Below are 17571 nucleotides of genomic sequence, written 5' to 3'. Positions count from 1 at the left end.
CCCCCCCCCCAAAAAAAAGTGTACTGGTGCATTTTTCCAAACACACTCCGACCTCACTCGCCTTATTTGAACGTAAACTTTTCACCTCAGCGTTCTCCATGAGACCCACTGAACTGCATCGTCACCAAACTTTATCATGAGGTTCAACAGGAACATCCCTCGACTCTGACTCAGACCCACAAAAGTGCAACATTTGTTTCTGATTCGTGGAAGGCTCGGGGGGGGGGGGACGCTCCCTATTGTACACTTTGCAAAGATTTAATCGCAGCTCCAACCTGCAGCTGCACGCGGCCCTCTCTTCAAAATTCTGTTGGTTGGTGTAATGAAGCCAGAGTGCGTGAGCCAGCAGAGGACGAAGATGAGGCATGAGAGGCAGAAATGTGGAGGATTATTAGTGGAGATGTAGTGAAGGCATGTGTTAAAGGAAAAGAGGAAAGGAAGCTGAGACCAGTCAGTGATCTCACTGCTCGACTAGCCCCTGATTTGGAAGGTTGGAAGCGGGTGACTGTGGCAGTCCTGGTTAATGCATCAAAGAGCAAAACTAGACACGCGGTACGACTAACAACTTGTTTCTCAGACAGAGAAGAACCGGGTTTGACAATGTTTCACAATGTTGCACTGAGCTCTGGAGCGCAAACAGGGTGCTGGAGCCTTTAACTGCAGGTTTTTCGGAGGCCAATTTTCTCCTGATCTCCCTCAGATGTTCTAAAGTGGGATCTGAGGAAGAAAAACATAACAAGGCTGTGCTGGAGACAGCGGAGAAGAAAAAGCAAATTGGGAGGAAGAAAGACTGAGCGAGATAAAACAGTCTGGGTAGGAGAACAGAGCTGCACGGAGACAAAGAGGGCGATACAGTTGGTAAAAAAGAGCGAAACAGGTGGGAGGAGAGGGAAGAGGAGCAGACGAAGAGGGATGAAAGGATCGGAATGATCGACAGCAGATGAGAACAACAGCGAAGGTGAGACAGGCGCCAGGCGCTCTGCAAAAATGTCCATCACGACAAAACATTCTGGCACATTTTAGTCTGAAATAAGTCAAAAACACACTTCTGCCAGCAGAGGAGACTAATTTACGTTTTTATCCGAACAACTCGGTATTCTAAATAAAGAAGGCGGCAGATTATTCACATTTGTGAACACCGATCTGCTTTGGAAACCAATAGTTTCATTTGTTGGCACATTTCTCTTTTTTAACACTAGCTAGTTCATAAAAGTCTTTTGTTGTTCTAAGCATCCGGCGTCTGCTCCATTATTTTCTCCAGCGCCGTGGAAGTGATGCTGCGGTTTAAATAAACGCTAACGACTGGCGAGCCGGCACACGTTTCAAAGAGCAGAATCAAAAGGAGACGGCTGTCACTGCACCGGACTCTTTGCTTCCAGTGTGATCTTTGCAGTGCAGCGAAAGAAGGAAAAACACACATTAACGACGGCTTAATGCCGGAGATGGAGATGAAACGGCAAACGAAGGAGCCTGCGGATACTCGCACAGCTGACAATAAATCAAAATAGGTTGAGACACAGATGAAGACGTGAACAGACTTTACAGGCAGATTTGTAAACACGCTGCGAGAGAGCGAGAGAGGCCCACCGCAGCCAGCGACACCTCGCTGCTGTCTGAGGGGAGACTGACAGGCCGTCTGATTGGTCCCAGCAGTGGGGATCATGTCGTGCCACTTCTTATTGACAACTCAGCCATCTCTTAACGGCTCGAGTAGCATTTGTGTGTGTGTGTGTGTGTGTGTGTGTGTGTGTGTGTGTGTGTGTGTGTGTGTGTGTGTGTGTGTGTGTGTGTGTGTGTGTGTGTGTGTGTGTGTGTGGGGACAGCATTGGGCCTCCCGGATGCACGCAATTAATCACCCCCCCTGTCAGACTCCTCCCCTCCCCTGCCTTTCCCCCCACGATGCTGTTACAGTGCACGCAGCCCCGAGTATCTCAGTGTGTGTGTGTGTGTGTGTGTGTGTGTGTGAGATACTGGGGCGCTCACTTGTTGTTGCCATTAGAGTGACTAAGAGAAGCCTGTGATGACTACAGTGATGATGATGATGAAGGTGATGATAGCAATTACAATGGTAATGATGATGACTCCTCTTGTTTTGCTGTCAGACGCAGCGCCGAGAAAAGCCACCATGGTCGTTTTAGTGCGGCTCGGTCACATGACACACCGACTTCCACACACAAACTGATTTTAAGGCACGCACACACACAAGCGTGGTGATGGACGTGGACCTACCTATGTTGATGCGAATGGATGCATGGAGGATGAGGTCGGGGTGGGGGTGAAGGCGGTGGACAGGTGGAGGAATGGTGGGGTGTGGGCCAGCGGGTGGAGGTGGGCTGCGTCTGGGCCGGGGGCCTCGCGCACAGAGGCGTCCTGCAGACCGCCGACAGAAAAGAGAAACCCACATGATGAACACTGGCAAACGCTAATCTGAGCGCCGCCGAGGCTGCTCCCCTGATGCATTTGTTAGGAAAAGCGCACCCAGAATGGCGCGAATGCAGAAAGCCATCTTTCCTCTCAGAAGACTGCGATGTTTTCACAAGTTCCCCCGGCAGGGTTCAGCGAAAGTTTACTGCCCACACAATCCCACAACAACCCCTCTGCCTCCAACACTGCGAGCGCTCGTACAGTCAGAGCTCCCGCCCTGATGGAAAATAATACCCTGAACTCACACGCTGTTAGAGCTTCAAAGAGCTGTGCATGTGCGTTAAGGTGCTCGGTATCACTGCGGTCTCTGGTGTTTTTACAGTCAGTTTGCATTTTTCTTCTCTTATGTTTCGACGGTGCTGCGTCGAGACCGCGCTGCCTGCTCTCGTGCCAATATATCTCTTTTTGCAAGGAAATGGCACTCGGTGCACAGAGCCAGATATCAAAATGTCAGGTACTTTATGAGATGTGTGAAAATAGGGACAGTTGCACAAGTGGCTCATAGAAGAGCGGAACCCCTGAGAACAACTCTTGCCTGCACGTCTGAAAAGAGTCTCAGAGAAAAAGAAAGTGTTTGGCTCAGAAAGCCTCTGCGGGGCTTTTCAGCACACAGACGACCGGCAGATCGATGCCTCTCGTTAGACGCTAACGCACGGCAGAGAAGCTCGACGGCCCAGAATTGTAGCGTACAGTAACCATACGGCACAATTCGCACTAAAATACATTTTTCACCATCAAGACCACTTACAGCTACAGCTGGGATACGTTAGCTCGCATGCACATTCACTAACTCACATGCAGCATATGCACAACTAATGTGCTGAGTTTGCAGCCGGAGCCCTTGCCGTGCTCTTACCTGTTGTGCACTGAGTTGGCAGATCCTGGCACGGCAGCCGCTGCTGCCTCCTGGATCTTGCGGTTAGAGCTACCCAAAGAAGGGGGACCCATCCCCGGCCCAGCTGGCTGGGGTACGCTGGGAGAAGTGGGACCCATGGCCGGGTACACCCTGTTCTGGCTGCCTGGGCCGTGGCCGCGTCCTCCGGGCATGGGCTGGCCGGGCCCCTGGCCGTGCATGGGGCTGGTAGCGTTCATGCCCAGGCTGTTGGTTATGCCAGGGCCGGGGCCACTGTAGCCGGTGCTGGCTGTGCCGCTGTAGTTGGAGGGCCGTGGGTAGTTGCCTGGAAGAAGACGACATGTGAATCAGCCAACAAAAGCGCATTAAGATCACAGAAAATCAGAAGCTACACAGACGGTGTCCCTGAAACGTAAAACATGGCTCGCTGTCGTTTCAGACGTCCTCCTAAATTCCACGATTTGGCTATGCTAACGGCACAAAATAGCTTCAGTGACATTATTAACAGCAGTCTGTCTTCTGGTATGGTTCCTGCAAATTTCAGACATGCAGTAGTACAGCCACTGCTTAAGAAACCTGGCCTTGATCACACAGTTTTAGCGAACTATAGGCCTATTTCCAATCTGCCTTTAGTCTCCAAGGTTTTAGAGAAAAATGATTTTAGTCAACTGAAAGATTTTCTAGATGAAAATGGAATCTTTGAGGTTTTTCAATCAGGTTTTAAAACCCTTCACAGCACAGAATCTGCATTATTAAGGGTTTTTAATGACATCCTTCTGGCATGTGATTCTGGTAACCATGTTGTTCTTGTCTTGCTTGACCTAACTGCTGCCTTTGACACCGTAGACCACAATATTCTAATTTCTCGATTACATGATGTAGTGGGTATTGGTGGCACTGCACTTAATTGGTTTAGGTCTTATTTATCAGATAGAACTTTCTCTGTCAGCCTTCTCGGTTACGAATCGTCTTCTGTTCCTCTGTCATGCGGCGTTCCACAGGGCTCAATTTTAGGGCCACTGCTCTTTTCACTGTATCTACTGCCTCTGGGTTCTATCCTTAGAAGGCATGGGATCTCATTTCATTGTTATGCCGATGACTGCCAAATTTATTTGTCACTAAAACACAAGAATGGCATCTCCATAAAACCTCTCTTGACATGTCTAGATGACATTAAAGCTTGGTTGGCTCTAAACTTTTTTAATTTTAATGAAAAGAAAACAGAAGTGTTGGTGTTTGGATCCAGTGGTCCCTGTGAGTCCTCCTCTGTTGTTTTAGGATCCCTGGAAGTCTATTTTAAATCTGTTGTTACTGACCTTGGTTTTAAGTTGGACAGTGATTTTAAATTGGACAACCAAATCAGAGCAATGAAGTCCAGTTTTTATCATTTAAGGCGACTGGCAAGAGTAAAATCTTTTCTTTCGAGGCAGCACCTTGAAACGGTGATCCATGCTTTTATTTCTTCCCGCCTGGACTACTGTAACTCACTTTATGTGGGGGTCAGTCAGTCGTTGCTCTCACGTCTGCAGCTGGTTCAAAATGCGGCTGCACGACTCCTAACAGGAACTCGAAAAAGAGAGCATATAACCCCCGTGCTAGCCTCTCTGCACTGGCTGCCTGTGTCTTTTAGAGTTCATTTTAAAATTCTTATGTTTGTTTTTAAATGCCTTCACAGTCTTGCCCCGCCTTACCTCTCTGAGCTTCTTCATCCCCACATACCCTGTCGGTCTCTCAGGTCAGCTGACCAGCTGCTCCTGGAGGTACCGAGATCCAGGAGGAAGCTCAGAGGGGGCGGGGCCTTCTCTATTGTGGCTCCAAAATTATGGAATAATTTGCCCTTGCATGTTAGAGAGGCCCCTTCACTGTCCACTTTTAAATCACGTCTTAAAACCCACTTTTATTCCTTGGCTTTTAACCTCAGTGAGACTTAGTTTCTCTTTTAATTGAAGTAGTTATTTAATTAATGATTTCACTCTTTTTTTATTTGTTTTTTATTTATATCTCATGTAATTTTATTTTACAGTTCCAGTGTACAGCACTTTGTGTCAGCTGTGGTTGTTTTAAAGTGCTTTATAAATAAAGTTGATGATGATGATGATGATGACAAACTGGAGCTGCAGATGGGTCTTATCAATCACCTCATTTGAGACAAATGGGGTGTGCTTGTCAGCTGGTACTCATATACCTACCACAGTGACACATACAGCAATTTCATCCATCAAGAAAATAATGCCGCGACAGCCGCGGAGAGTAAAGAGCGGGATTACACCGTGATTCACGGCCGCCGCCAACCTGTGTATGCGAGGAGACCCACTCTGAGGTGTGGCCCGGTGAGCTGTGTGGCCCTGGGAACAATTGGCGAGCTTAAGGCTGACTTTGTGAAACACTTGAGAGGAGCTCTAATCTGCAGTAAATGCTTTCTTGCTGCCCTGGAGTGCCACGCAGCCACGATGCCAGGAGCTTTCCTAAGGCACACTTAAACCCCTCCATTTTGGCTTTAAAAGCCTCGCTCGACTCCAGCCTCAATAACAGCTGAAAGACAACACGCGCATGCAGCAGACACAGCAGCAGGCACCTATACATGTGAGAGCCGTCCACACCCACGGCACGCAGCGCGCATAACAGCGTATTCCCTATTTGGGCACTGAGATTTTTCCACAGGGGACAAATCCCCCGCAAAATAGAAAAGTGGCATCTTCCATTGTGAAGGGGGCTATTTATTTTGATTTGATTAAGGGTGCTTTAGTTGGGCCTCACTGCGTAATCCCCTGAGAATATGTCTGGAAAAGGGGATCAAGTCTCTTTAAAACCTGAAGGCTTTTCTGTGCGCTCAAACGAGGGAAAGTTAGATGACAATGTTCCAGGGGGGGGGGGGGGGGAGAGCGATACTGAATATGGTAATGGCTTCACAGTGTCCTCGAGCTGCTTCGGCAAAGACACTTTCCACACGACATAAGACCGCTTGTCCAACAGAGATGGAGGGAGCACGAGGGGGCGGAAAGAGAGGAAGACAGACAGACTGCGAGGGAGGGGGAAACGCTCCCACCCGCCAACCCCCGAGATAGGATTTATACTGAATCAAAATAAAAGTCTTTCCCATAAAAGTCAGCAACTCCGCCTGAATTTGTCCAGAAATTGTGATGAAATCTACTGTGGGAGATGGGAAAAGAAAAAGCGGATTATTTGTAGGGAGGCTCTGGTGAGTCGGTGAGCTGAGTACAGCTGACACCTGTCAAGGGTTTTGGGGCTATAATAGGGAAGCGTTCAGGAAGAAAGGATGCCTGCTAACGAACACAGGAGGATATGTATGGTGCGCTCTGTGTGTGTGTGTGCGTGCATCTGCTTGATTGTGTGAATGCATGTGTAATACTTTGGAGACCTTGCGAGCACTGAAACACGCATTTCCACGTTTCTTCCACTCATAATGAAGCGGAGACGCTGTGGAAAATCCTGGGAGCGGTGCCCTGCAGCCCGACTGCTCAGCTGGATGAACAAGGCCCCGGTCAGCAACCTCTCTCAGCCCTCTCTGGACGGCTGATGGGACCCACGTCATGGCCGCCCGCCATCTATTCCAGGGGTTCGTTTATAGCATCTGGACTCTGAATTCTTCTGCCTGAAGTCCTAAAATCGAGGAAGCGTCTGGAATTTTCCATCTCAGCGTGTTCACTCGCTGTCTTAGTATTTCTTCTTTTTGCGAGGTGCTAAGCTAAATCTGTTTTGAAAAACTGTGTCATTAAGTCGGCACGCCGCACTGAGGGAACTTATCAGTTTTGATGTACTACCATTCAAAGTGATGTGGGCTCAGTCGCCTCGGCTGACAGCAGAAAGACAGAGTAACTGCGGGATGGGGTTAATGTAAAGCTTTCCTATGAGAGCCTTGCTCTGTCCTGACAAGAATGATTCACTTCCTGAAGGATTGGTGCCGAGCCAGAATGCTTCTTCAAGGACAGATAGCACGCTAACCCACTTTTTAAAATGACTGAGAGCTCAACCTCAAAATCCTACAGTAGGTGTTTTCATAAGAGACATTCGGGCTTTCAATGACTTTGGAAGTGCTGTAAGATTACATTAAAAGGGGGAGATGGATTATTGCTGAGGTAAAATTTTGTCCAATTTAGAAAAAAAGAGAAGCAATAATGACTCTGTGCTGATATATTTAAAACGCTTCAGGGGGAAAAGAGAAAAAAAGTACAACTTAATGTTAACTTCCAAATGCTTCCAGAAAAAAGCACATCCTGTCAGGAAATTCATATAAAAATGTGCATCTTTTCTGACTCTGGTTTTATGCACGAGAAACCAGGTTCAAAATGTGCAGTGCTAGCTTTCATTATGCACATGCATACGATGTTAGCATTAAAATGCATTCACAGACGTGGCTCTGCCTACTCTGACTGTTACTCCTGCTGCTCTGGAAACTAAAAGGAGGACAAGGAGGACGAGGAGGATGCCATTTCTTATTTGCACCTTCTCGTGTCCTTGTAGCTCAGTCTTGGTTTCTCGCCTGCTTCTCAGCACTTGTGCCTTTGGGGAGTCTTGGTGGTATTTATAGTGCGATAGAGGGGAGGAGAAGCGCTCGTGGTGCTTCGTTCACAATTACATGGAAATTCCCGGCACGGTCACGCATTTGTTGGACGCTATATCCTGCGCCGGGTTTAATCCCCGCAGTCCCGCGGGAGAGCTGGAGCGTGACCGAGCAGATTACCGTCGACTGCTTCCTCAGCAGGCCGGACCCGCCGACGCTAACGGCCGAGGCGGTCGCTCTGCCGTCTGCGGCGGAGCGAGGTGTGATGGTGCACCCTCTGGACCTGTGAACTCCATCAGTGAGGAGTGGAATGCAGATTACATGGCTACATGCTTGAGCTGCCAAGGACGGGAGCGTGGGCAGGCTGTGCACATGTGGCTGAACACAAATACAAAAATTCAATAGCATTTTTCCTCTTTTCCTTTCTGTGAATGTGGTGGGAGTGAGCTGGGAGAGTGGGGCTTAGTCGGGGAGTGTGTCAAGTATAATCAAGCCGGTAATCATACTTTAGGAAGCAAGGATGTCTCTGTTTCCTCCTCGAATCGTTATGAAACTGCTTTACTTAATAAAATAACTGTAAGTCTGTTTAAAGCTGTTTAATCAGCTTTAGCACTTCCAATGTTTGACATCAGACGGGTCAATACAGACACAAAAAACAGATTCCTTCCTTGCTTCACACAGCTCACTGTTACACTGCAGCTTTCATGTACAGCTTGGTGGGATGGATATATATATTTCTTTTTTTTGCAGCATCCCCTCTTGCCCGAGGCCCCCACATCTTCTACCAGCCACCTCAGCACCTTCCCCGGCAGGGTTTCTGAGCCTGAGCCGGGCTGGGGTGCGCCTTGGGGCTGCTGAGCTCCACATACTGTCAATTTCCTCCAAAAACATCCACTCGCTCCCTTAGGCATTGGCTTGAGTCATGGCTTTTTTCTTTCTTCTTCTTCTTTTTTTTTTTGGCTGAATTACTCTGTGGCTCCGGCAAGGCACCAAGGCTTAAAAGTCCTGTCTGAAGCACGGTCATTACCAGTGGAGTGCTTAACCCCTGGAGGGGGGTATGTGGTGGAGGGAACTATGTGATGGGTGGGAGAGAAAGCAGAGCTGAGACGGTCTCTGAATCTTTTTCCTGTAATAGCATAATATCCTCCTCCCCCGTGTGTGTGTGTGTGTGCTGTTCTCAACATGCTGCTCTGCACCGTGTCCAAGTGCAGGTCTTGGAAACAGCTGCTGAGGACATGTGAGTCTCGAGGAGAGCCTGATATCAGCTGAGATCAGGTAAACTTGGGATATAGCGGCCTTTCAAAGCACCACGATAAACACGGAGCAGCTTAAATGTTTGGACCGCCTCACTGCAACAGCTCTAACACACAGTCACAAACAGCAAACCTCTGGTTAGTGTTATCTGATCAAAGATCGCTTGAAAAAGCAGAAAAATATGTAAGTACTATTTGCAGAGAGGCCGTGTCCTCCGGCAGACTCATGTATCACATTAACTGTGTGCAGGATGGAGCTTATGTAGCTGATTACACGAGTCCAGCTACAGTCGTTTACCCGCGGACAACAAAAGCAGTCGTGTAGCCTTTAAAGTTACAGACACCAGACTGTTTTATGTATTTTGCCGAGCTACAAACTGCTTTAGTGTGTGTGTGTGAGAAATGGCTGAAAGACAAAATGCTGTTACCCATTACACATGGAAACAACCTCTCCCAGCACAGACAGGCCAAGAGAAACAGCAGAGCAGAGTTCAGGAACTTGGAGCTAGTTTCTGTGTTGGCTAATTTGCTGGTTCGCTCGGGAGAGGGAAGGGAAGCAGATGGAGCTGTCATTAAGAACAATGACCAGCAGCTGTCTGGCCTGTTCGCTCTGCTAAGGACCGGGGCCCTGGCTATGTCCTGGACTCAATATGAAGCTTAAGACGAGTTTACATCAAAGTAAAAATAAGTAATATGAAACATTATGATGTGAAAGTGCACGTAAGTGGTAATCTGAACTCGGCTGTTTACCTGTAAAAATAACCACAGACGGCCACAAAAGGAGTAAATTAGGGGGAAGCTGAAGAATTACAGGACAAGGGTGAATTAAGGGTGTTGGCTTTGGCTCTTCAGCAAGTTTGCATAAAGAAAACACCAGGATACCTGCACGTTTGCTATATCTGCACGCATGAAGCACACATGTGCAGGTCTGAGCTGCTCCTTCTGATTTTGATGGAACATCTCTCCTGACGTCCAAGTGAGATTTCACGCTCATCTGCCTCCAGAGCTTCTCGCAGGCTAGACCGCCTCGCTGTTGCTCTCTGCTTACTTCATTTCTCTTTCTCCTCTCTGCTTACTGGGCTGTCAGCGCAGCCAAAGTCACATTAGGAGATAAGAGTGGGTGGAGAAGGAGGACCAAATACCAAACGCATTAGGGCTATTAATCAAGATTAACAAATGCGAGGGAGACGCCGCAAATTTGGAAAAACACACGCGTGGATGGGTGCATTTATCAAGGTGACACATTAAAACACACATTTACCAAAAAAATACCATAATGTTTGGTCTGGTGTGGCGCCAAAGGCAGAAAACGAACTACAACAGCAGATGTCGACGTTTGCCGGCTGGCTGGGAGTTTCATGTTGGAGAAACAAGCGAGCGCAGAACGTTTAATTACACAAAGCGATCCAAACTTCTTTTTTTTCCAGTTTTCCTGGAATCTGAGACTCGTCATTTTTCCAAGTTTTTTTTCTCCTGAGAAAAATCTGAAAAAGCTTAGACTGATGGTCAGTGCAACTGGAACGCCACAAGGCTCCTCAGACAGGCCGAGAGAACGTGGCGGAACATCTGATTACTGCTCAGATGCCAAAGAAACAATAAATACTCAGGAAGAGATGGATGTGGATTTCCTGCACTGATCACTGCACATTTATGTGACCTCAGGACAACATATGTACACACACAGCACAAAAAGAGATAAGAAAGCCGGTCTCGTGATCTAATATGTTATCAGGATCTTGATCATTAGTAAAACTACAGTAAAAGTAAGTCCTCTGCTTGACTAGGAAAAAACCGCAGATTGTAACTTTTTTTGCATTTGGTGACTGATGGCAACTAGTTCCCATCACCTACTGGTTGCCTGTAGGTTGCAAATTGATTGCACAGGTCACCTGGTAGGAGGCAACAATCGTGGTCCAACTGAGGCTGACTGCAGACTCTCAGACAGACACGCTGCACTCTGCAGAGTCCATCTGCAACTCGACTTTATGTATTCTTTTAACTCTTGAGATGTTTCTAGATGAATATTTCAGCTGTTAGCATTTGCCCTCTCATGTTTGCATGCTGTGCATTTTGCTCCAAAAAGCTTCTTCCTCTGGTTTTTGTGACTCATTCTTGCAACCGTCTTGTTCTAAACTAAGATCTCCAGTAAACATGAATGAACTGGTTCATTTTATGCACAGCATGTGTCTCATTAGAAGACAGGCCGCCCCCCATCAGAACGAGGGAAGCCATCGTTGCGATCGGTTAAAGGAACACGTTCAGCTGCTCTCTATGGACATGATAACCTACTGCAGGTGTGACACTGGACTGTATGTATTTGAAAGAAATGAAGCTAAAACAGATTCATTATGTTCAATTCTTTTAAAAAACGACTCATTTTTCTTTGAGGGCGATATTTCTCCAGATCATGATTCAGTGGATGAAGCTCGTGACGTGTCAGTCTGGAGCTCATAATCTTATCACGAGGAGGGCCAAGAGGTGTGTCCAGGGTTCAAGTGTCTCATGAATATAGTCTGGCTTTGAATGCCCACGATGAGACCTGCCACACAGGATGATGGAGGACTGTAACAGCTGTGTGCGTCGAGATTGTAGGAAACAGCCAATGGAAACGTCTTTCAAAAGGACTCTTTTTGTATTCCTCATTAGCAGACTGTCTTTGACACCAGTGACACCGAAGTCAAGCCCGGTGTGACGGTGAGCGCGAGGCCAGCGGTAATCAAAAATGACAAATGTGACTCTCCAATCTGGGGCCAAACTCCTGCGTAACCCCTCTGAATGGATGATAGGCTGGACTCGCCCTCCCAGCGGACCAGTCAGGAAGCAGAGGCTGCTGCACAAATGTGATGTCAGTTAAAGTCAGCGTGGGGCCCGTTAATGCTTCTCGTGATTATAATTCAGCACGAAGCCTGACAGCAGTCGCAGTTTTCTCTGCTTTTTTAAACTATCGCCTGAAAGTTAGACTCTCGCGTTTGAGGCGTTCGTGCTCGCTCGACTTTTAACAGAGTTTCTGGTAAACTGACACGTGCTAAATATAGACTCGTGAATCAGCTCTTATGTCTTCGGCAGATTAGGAGCTCAGAGTAACGCGAAATTGCCAGTTTTAGAAAACATTAAACAATCATGATTTCAAGGCTTTTCCACAGCTGAGCCCGACATCCTGCTTTACAATTTCTCACCTTGTGAGAAAACTATGTGAGATCCTTGTTTCCTGTAATAATAAAGGACAAACAAATATTCCAAAATCTTCTGTTCATTTAAATGTTTTCAGACGATCACATTATAGCAGGCACCAACCTTGGTGTCCATACTGAGGTGCGTGTGGTCCGTAAGGGCCCGCGGGGCCACCCTGGGAGTACGGACCCACTCCAGAGTAGAGGGGGCCCCCTGGCGATGGGTGGGGGGACATGGGAGGTCCGGTCTGTGGAGAAGCAAACTGAGAGGCAGCCTGGTTCCTCTGCATGTTGAACCCTGAAACACAAAAACAGGCATGAAAGCAGCAGAACCAGCGGAGGATTTGTCTGAAGCGGTTGTGTAAGTCAACAAAGTGGGACATTTATTCAATTTCCTCGTGTAAAAAGAGCCGTGTTCTGATAACGACCCTAATCTTTTACCTCAGCGCTGGCTCCTGTTACTCGCAGATACACTTTGTGGAGTAATACGGCGCGGTCCAGGTGTTAGACGGCGCATAAAGAAAGCGGCAGGCTGACACAGGCTCGCTCGCTCAGAGAATTTTAGCACGGGCAGAAGCAGAGGGTCAAGTGTACGCGTGTTCTGAAAGACGCACGCAGCCGAGTCTGTGCGCAGGGTTGAAAAAAGCCAACCGTTTGCTCGACTCTTCACAGAATAGCCGGCGATTTGACCGCAGCTACTATGTTTTTCTAAACCGTTTTGTCAATAGATGTGTCAGAGCCTCTCAGGCCCAAACTCGCCCGCACCATTCAAATTGACATTTGGAGAGATCCTCGCCTGGGCTTCGCTCTTTCAAGCTGCGCCGTTGGTTTTTAAACCCACAGAAAGGTCTCCCGATCCACCGCGAATGCGGAAAGGTCACCGGGCGGCCATTCAGAGAAAAGAGAGGTTGCGTGGGTGTGGAAACGAGCGCGTGCGGTAGGGGGATTGCAGATTAGGGTGTAAATGGATCGGGCCCGCTCGACTGTAAACTGTGATAGCGATCCGCTTTGCTGAATGGGCGCCGACTCTTTAGCGGGTTTGGGGTTTAGGGAAAAACGATAGAGTTGGAAAAGTGCAAGTTGACACTTGTTTAATTCCTTGTTTCTGCTAAGAGAGCATGAGAAAATATGAGGAGAGGGAGATGGAAGTTTCACTGCATGATGGCTGTGTGCGCACACACGCATGTGTTTGTGTTTCTCGGTGTGTGGGGGAGATAACAGAGAAAGAGAGCAATAAAAGTGTGTGTGTGCAGCGAAGAGATGAAGGCCAAGACAGAAAGAGAGGCAGTGAGAGAGAAAGTGTGTGTGGGAGGAAAGACAGTGTAACAGAGGGAAAGAGCGATCGGGGCCTGAAAGTGCTTAGGCTGCGAGTGCTGGGTTTAAGGAGCGAGGACATTATTGTAATGTTTTGCTTCCATTAGGGTAAGGGGATTCTGGGAGAGCAGGAGAAAAATACAGTGTGTAATACCGCACTTTAAATTGCCTGGAAAATGGATGGGGAGAGGAACATTGTGCAGACAGTGCTAAAAGCAAATAACACATTCAAGGATTTTTCTGTCTCTCTGCTTCGTTCGCTCTCCACACTCACACACAAACACACAACACGCACACAAACCTTTCTCTCTTTCGGGCAAAGTGAATGAAGCTCTCAGCCGGACAACAACAGGCGAGTGGCGGAGCACGCGAGAGAAAGCGGGGGGGGAAAGGGACATTCAGCGGATTTATGGAAATGAAGAGTGGAGAGAGGCTCTTAGGGAGGCAGCCACTTGAGCAAAGTGGGGCGTGCGTGTAGAGGAGGACGAGGGGGGGCGGTGGGAGGTTTAATCCTAGCTAGGGAAACAGCAAAAACAACAGCCAACCCTGTTAACCTCGCCGTGTTTTCCTGGACTGGGCTGGGGAGGGCGTGAGGTTTACAGGCATTAGAGAGCAGCACTAAATTTCCGATTTGATTTCATCATGTTGGGAAATAACCTTTTACAGTGCCGCTCCCGCTCTCTCCGTCTTCATCTATCCACTCCCTCTGTCTCTCTGTGATGTTAACTGCTCTTTGGTGGGTGATAGAGAGGGAGCATCGCAGTAATTCCATTAAGGTTGCATCCCACTCTTTCAGGGGTTTTTCAGTGTTGTGTGGATGCAGATTTTTTTTCACATGAGCAATTTTGCTGTTTTTAGTAATAGTTGAGAAGTGGCCATAATTGCTGGAAACAATTTTGCAGTTTGGCGAACACATGTGGCTTGCGGGTGAGCGTTTGTGTTACGAGCCTTTGGCAGCGAGTCGGGGCCAAAGCTGAAGTGGCTCCATCGGCAGAGCGCACGCTCGGGTCTGAATGAAAGACTTATCTCAATGTTTACTGTGACATTTTTACACAACCGCAATTTTACCATAAGAGTGAAGTTAAAACATGATGCTGCGTGTGTGTAAACTACATGAAGTGCAGAATATTTTAAACATATACAAACAAGTGTTTGTTGTTTTATTTGCATATAATATTAAAAACCTGATAAACCAGCAGGGACTAGAAAGAGGAACATGAAGGTTTCCTCCCACATCATCTTCTCTTCACTGGCTCCCTGTCAAATCCAGATTTCTTCTTAAATAATCACAACATAAAGACCTCGGTGTTTCGTATCGTCACTCTCATCGTCAGGCTCACTTGTTGTTTCTGGAGTATTCAAGGCCACGCCCACACTAAGCGTTTTTGGTCAAGGAAAACTGAGCTCTTTGAAAACGCTCTCCAAAGCGGATACATTTGAAAACGCCGTTTCCTTGTTGCAGTGTGGACAGCGTAACCGCAGGCTTTTGGAATCGATGACACATTTTAGTCATGTGATGCAGACATGTGACCAATTAAACTAAGACAGCGGAGGGCGTTATACAGCAGCTGTTTGACAGCCCTATTAAAGACTAATATCAGTCTGTACGTGCTCCACAGAGCTTTTCTTCAAATTCTTTAATTCTCACTCGCTTTTGCAACTTTGTACTTTTGTGTTACTCGCAGCAACAACTCCACCTCATTGTGAGTCCGTTTAAAAAACTCAGTGGAAAGTAAATAAGTGGCAGACAGAAATGAGGCAGGTCGAATCTGGAACGTAAGCGTTTTCGACCGTTTCAATGTGGACGCACAACTCTGTGAAAACGACTGAAAACGACAGTGTGGACGCGGTTTTCAGAGGAAACGCCGTTTTCAAATGTATCCGGATTAGTGTAGACGTAGCCTAACAGTAGAATGGGAGGTGGAGCCTTCAGCTTTCAGGCCCCTCCCAGTTTGGACAGTTGGCCCTGTTCACATTTGTCTTAGCTGATACCATCCTATGCATCCACTGGGTTGTCGCCTATCATAGAAGGTTAAGGCAGTATTTAATAAGCTTGAGCCAGCCTACTGTGCTCAGTGCCTGCAAGCTGCTTTGCAAACCACCTTAGTGTCGTGCAGCGTGATGCTTGTTGTCACGGATGCCTGCTCAGGTCTGGAGGTCTTCCTGCTGCTCTACCTGCCTACAGCTTCTCAGTTATGCCCATGGAAGAGCGACGAGGTCTCCTAGAACAGAACCACGAATCACTGCTGAAGGAATGATCTTCTTAGAGAGAAGCACTCACTATTGTGGCGAGTGGGAAATTCCCACAGTTCTTTCTCTGTCTTTGTCTTTCTTTGTAGCTGTGTCAAATGACTTGTTTACATCTCTTTGCTAACATCTTAAACTCCAAGTCTTCATATTTCCTAAGAAAATCTTTCATTACAGTCGCTGGTTTCGTCCGTGGTGCACTAAGATATCGTTTTGGTCTTCTGTTTGTTACGGCCTCTAATCCTCCTGCACCGCTCGCCTGTGTTTCATGTAAAGAAAGAAATTATTTCTATTTCATCGTCCGCTTTGTAAGTATACAAGCTCTTCATCTGAGCCCGATGCACAATGTGGATTTTCTGTAATATATATTTCTGTACTGTACAGAGCATGTGTGCTAGCCACTAAATGTTTCTGTAAAACATCCTTAAACATTGGGTAAAACAACGATTCCAGTCCTTTAACTTAAGCCTGGGGTAGCTGTGCCCCTGGTAGGCTGACTTACGGGCTAACACACACAGACATACCTCTCTCCTGAGCCATAGGTGAGCGTGTGATTGGCGGGTGACCTCCATCGGGTCCGTTTCCAGAGCTCTGCGGGGCCATGGCTGAACCTGCGGACATGGATGTGACATCTTTGACGTTGTTGTTTTAAGAAAAGCTTTGACATTCAAAGAAAATGTTTAGTGTCATTTAAATTCCGCTTTCTGCACAAAAACTGAAGGAAACAGAAACGGATTCATATTTGTTTTCTGTCTGCTTCAAAAGCGATGCAACAATTAAGCCCCGAAGGTCCGCTTTTGTCTCAGACGCACAAAGTTCTCAAAAAGTTTTCTCCCGCTTGATTGACGAATAAAAAAAGGAAAACAATAAGGGCTGCGTATCAAGCTGAAGGTTATTTTTTGACTGCCTTTGTTTCTTGAGCAGCGATTGATCGGGTCAGAGGGTCTGATGCCAAATTTAGCCTTTGCAGGCGCACAGCGGGCTCAGCACAATTACTACACATGAAGCTGTTTGTGATTCACTATCAGCTAAATGACAAATGCACTTCCAGGAGACATATCAAGTCATTGGACCCCGTGCCACTTCCTTGTGTAAGCATTAAAGCTGCAGCGATCCCCTATAGAAAACCGGAACCATTCCAGGAGCATCGATCAGGTGGTTGTGCGGGTCTTTGGGCTGCGCCTGTTCCATTGAAATCCAATAGCGAGTTGAGGGTCTGATTAGGACAATGGCAGACAGAGACTACGGTGGATTGATTTGGCCCAGAGGAAGGAGAGAGATGGCAAATTAACCTTTTATCTTCGAATTCAGGCTGGCGACGATGACGGGGAGAAAGGCGAGGGAAACTTGCCGCTTCTGTCTTTCTGTGGATACGATGTGCAGCGAGTGACAGGCAGCGAGTGCAATCATGAGGGAAACATATGTTCTGTGATGACTATCGGTGCGTGTTTTCAAGATTACAGAGTACGGGCTGACCCGTCTCAGTGGGAATATATGAAGAAACTAAGTGTTTCCTCAGGATGACACATGATGAAGTACAAACAATTCTGTCGCTGCTCCCGAAAACTCACATTGAATATAAATCCCTTATTATAGAGGAAACACTTCCCATTATTCAATCACTCAGTAGAAAAGTGCTCTTTCCACAAGTGTGTGTGTGTGTGTGTGTGTGTGTGTGTGTGTGTGTGTTATTTGTCTGTCCATAGCTGCGGTAATACATGACTGGAGGTGACACTCTCTCCACATAAACAAACCCAATTAAGTCAACATAATTGCTTTGCATAAAAA

At 47.2% G+C, this 17571-nt stretch overlaps 1 protein-coding gene across 5 annotated transcripts in view; it reads right to left on the bottom strand.

The window, feature by feature from the left end:
• The window catches only part of LOC102196556 (AT-rich interactive domain-containing protein 1B-like), a 163001-nt gene that overhangs the window by 22933 nt on the left and 122497 nt on the right, over positions 1-17571 (bottom strand). For 4 of the 5 annotated variants that reach the window (XM_005739012.1, XM_005739013.1, XM_005739015.1 and 1 more), the window contains exons 6-9: positions 16308-16394; positions 12347-12520; positions 3281-3602; positions 2230-2370 (exon numbers count right to left, since the gene is read on the bottom strand). In XM_005739012.1, the coding sequence (XP_005739069.1) occupies positions 2230-2370; positions 3281-3602; positions 12347-12520; positions 16308-16394 (724 nt within the window). The remainder of the gene's footprint in view (positions 1-2229; positions 2371-3280; positions 3603-12346; positions 12521-16307; positions 16395-17571) is intronic. The other variant, XM_005739016.1, reaches the window with a different exon arrangement.

Source organism: Pundamilia nyererei, unplaced genomic scaffold, assembly GCF_000239375.1.
Source record: "Pundamilia nyererei isolate P.nyererei 1_Seehausen unplaced genomic scaffold, PunNye1.0 scaffold00088, whole genome shotgun sequence".
NCBI classification, from domain to species: domain Eukaryota; kingdom Metazoa; phylum Chordata; class Actinopteri; order Cichliformes; family Cichlidae; genus Pundamilia; species Pundamilia nyererei.
This window is presented reverse-complemented; position numbering and strand designations above follow the sequence as displayed.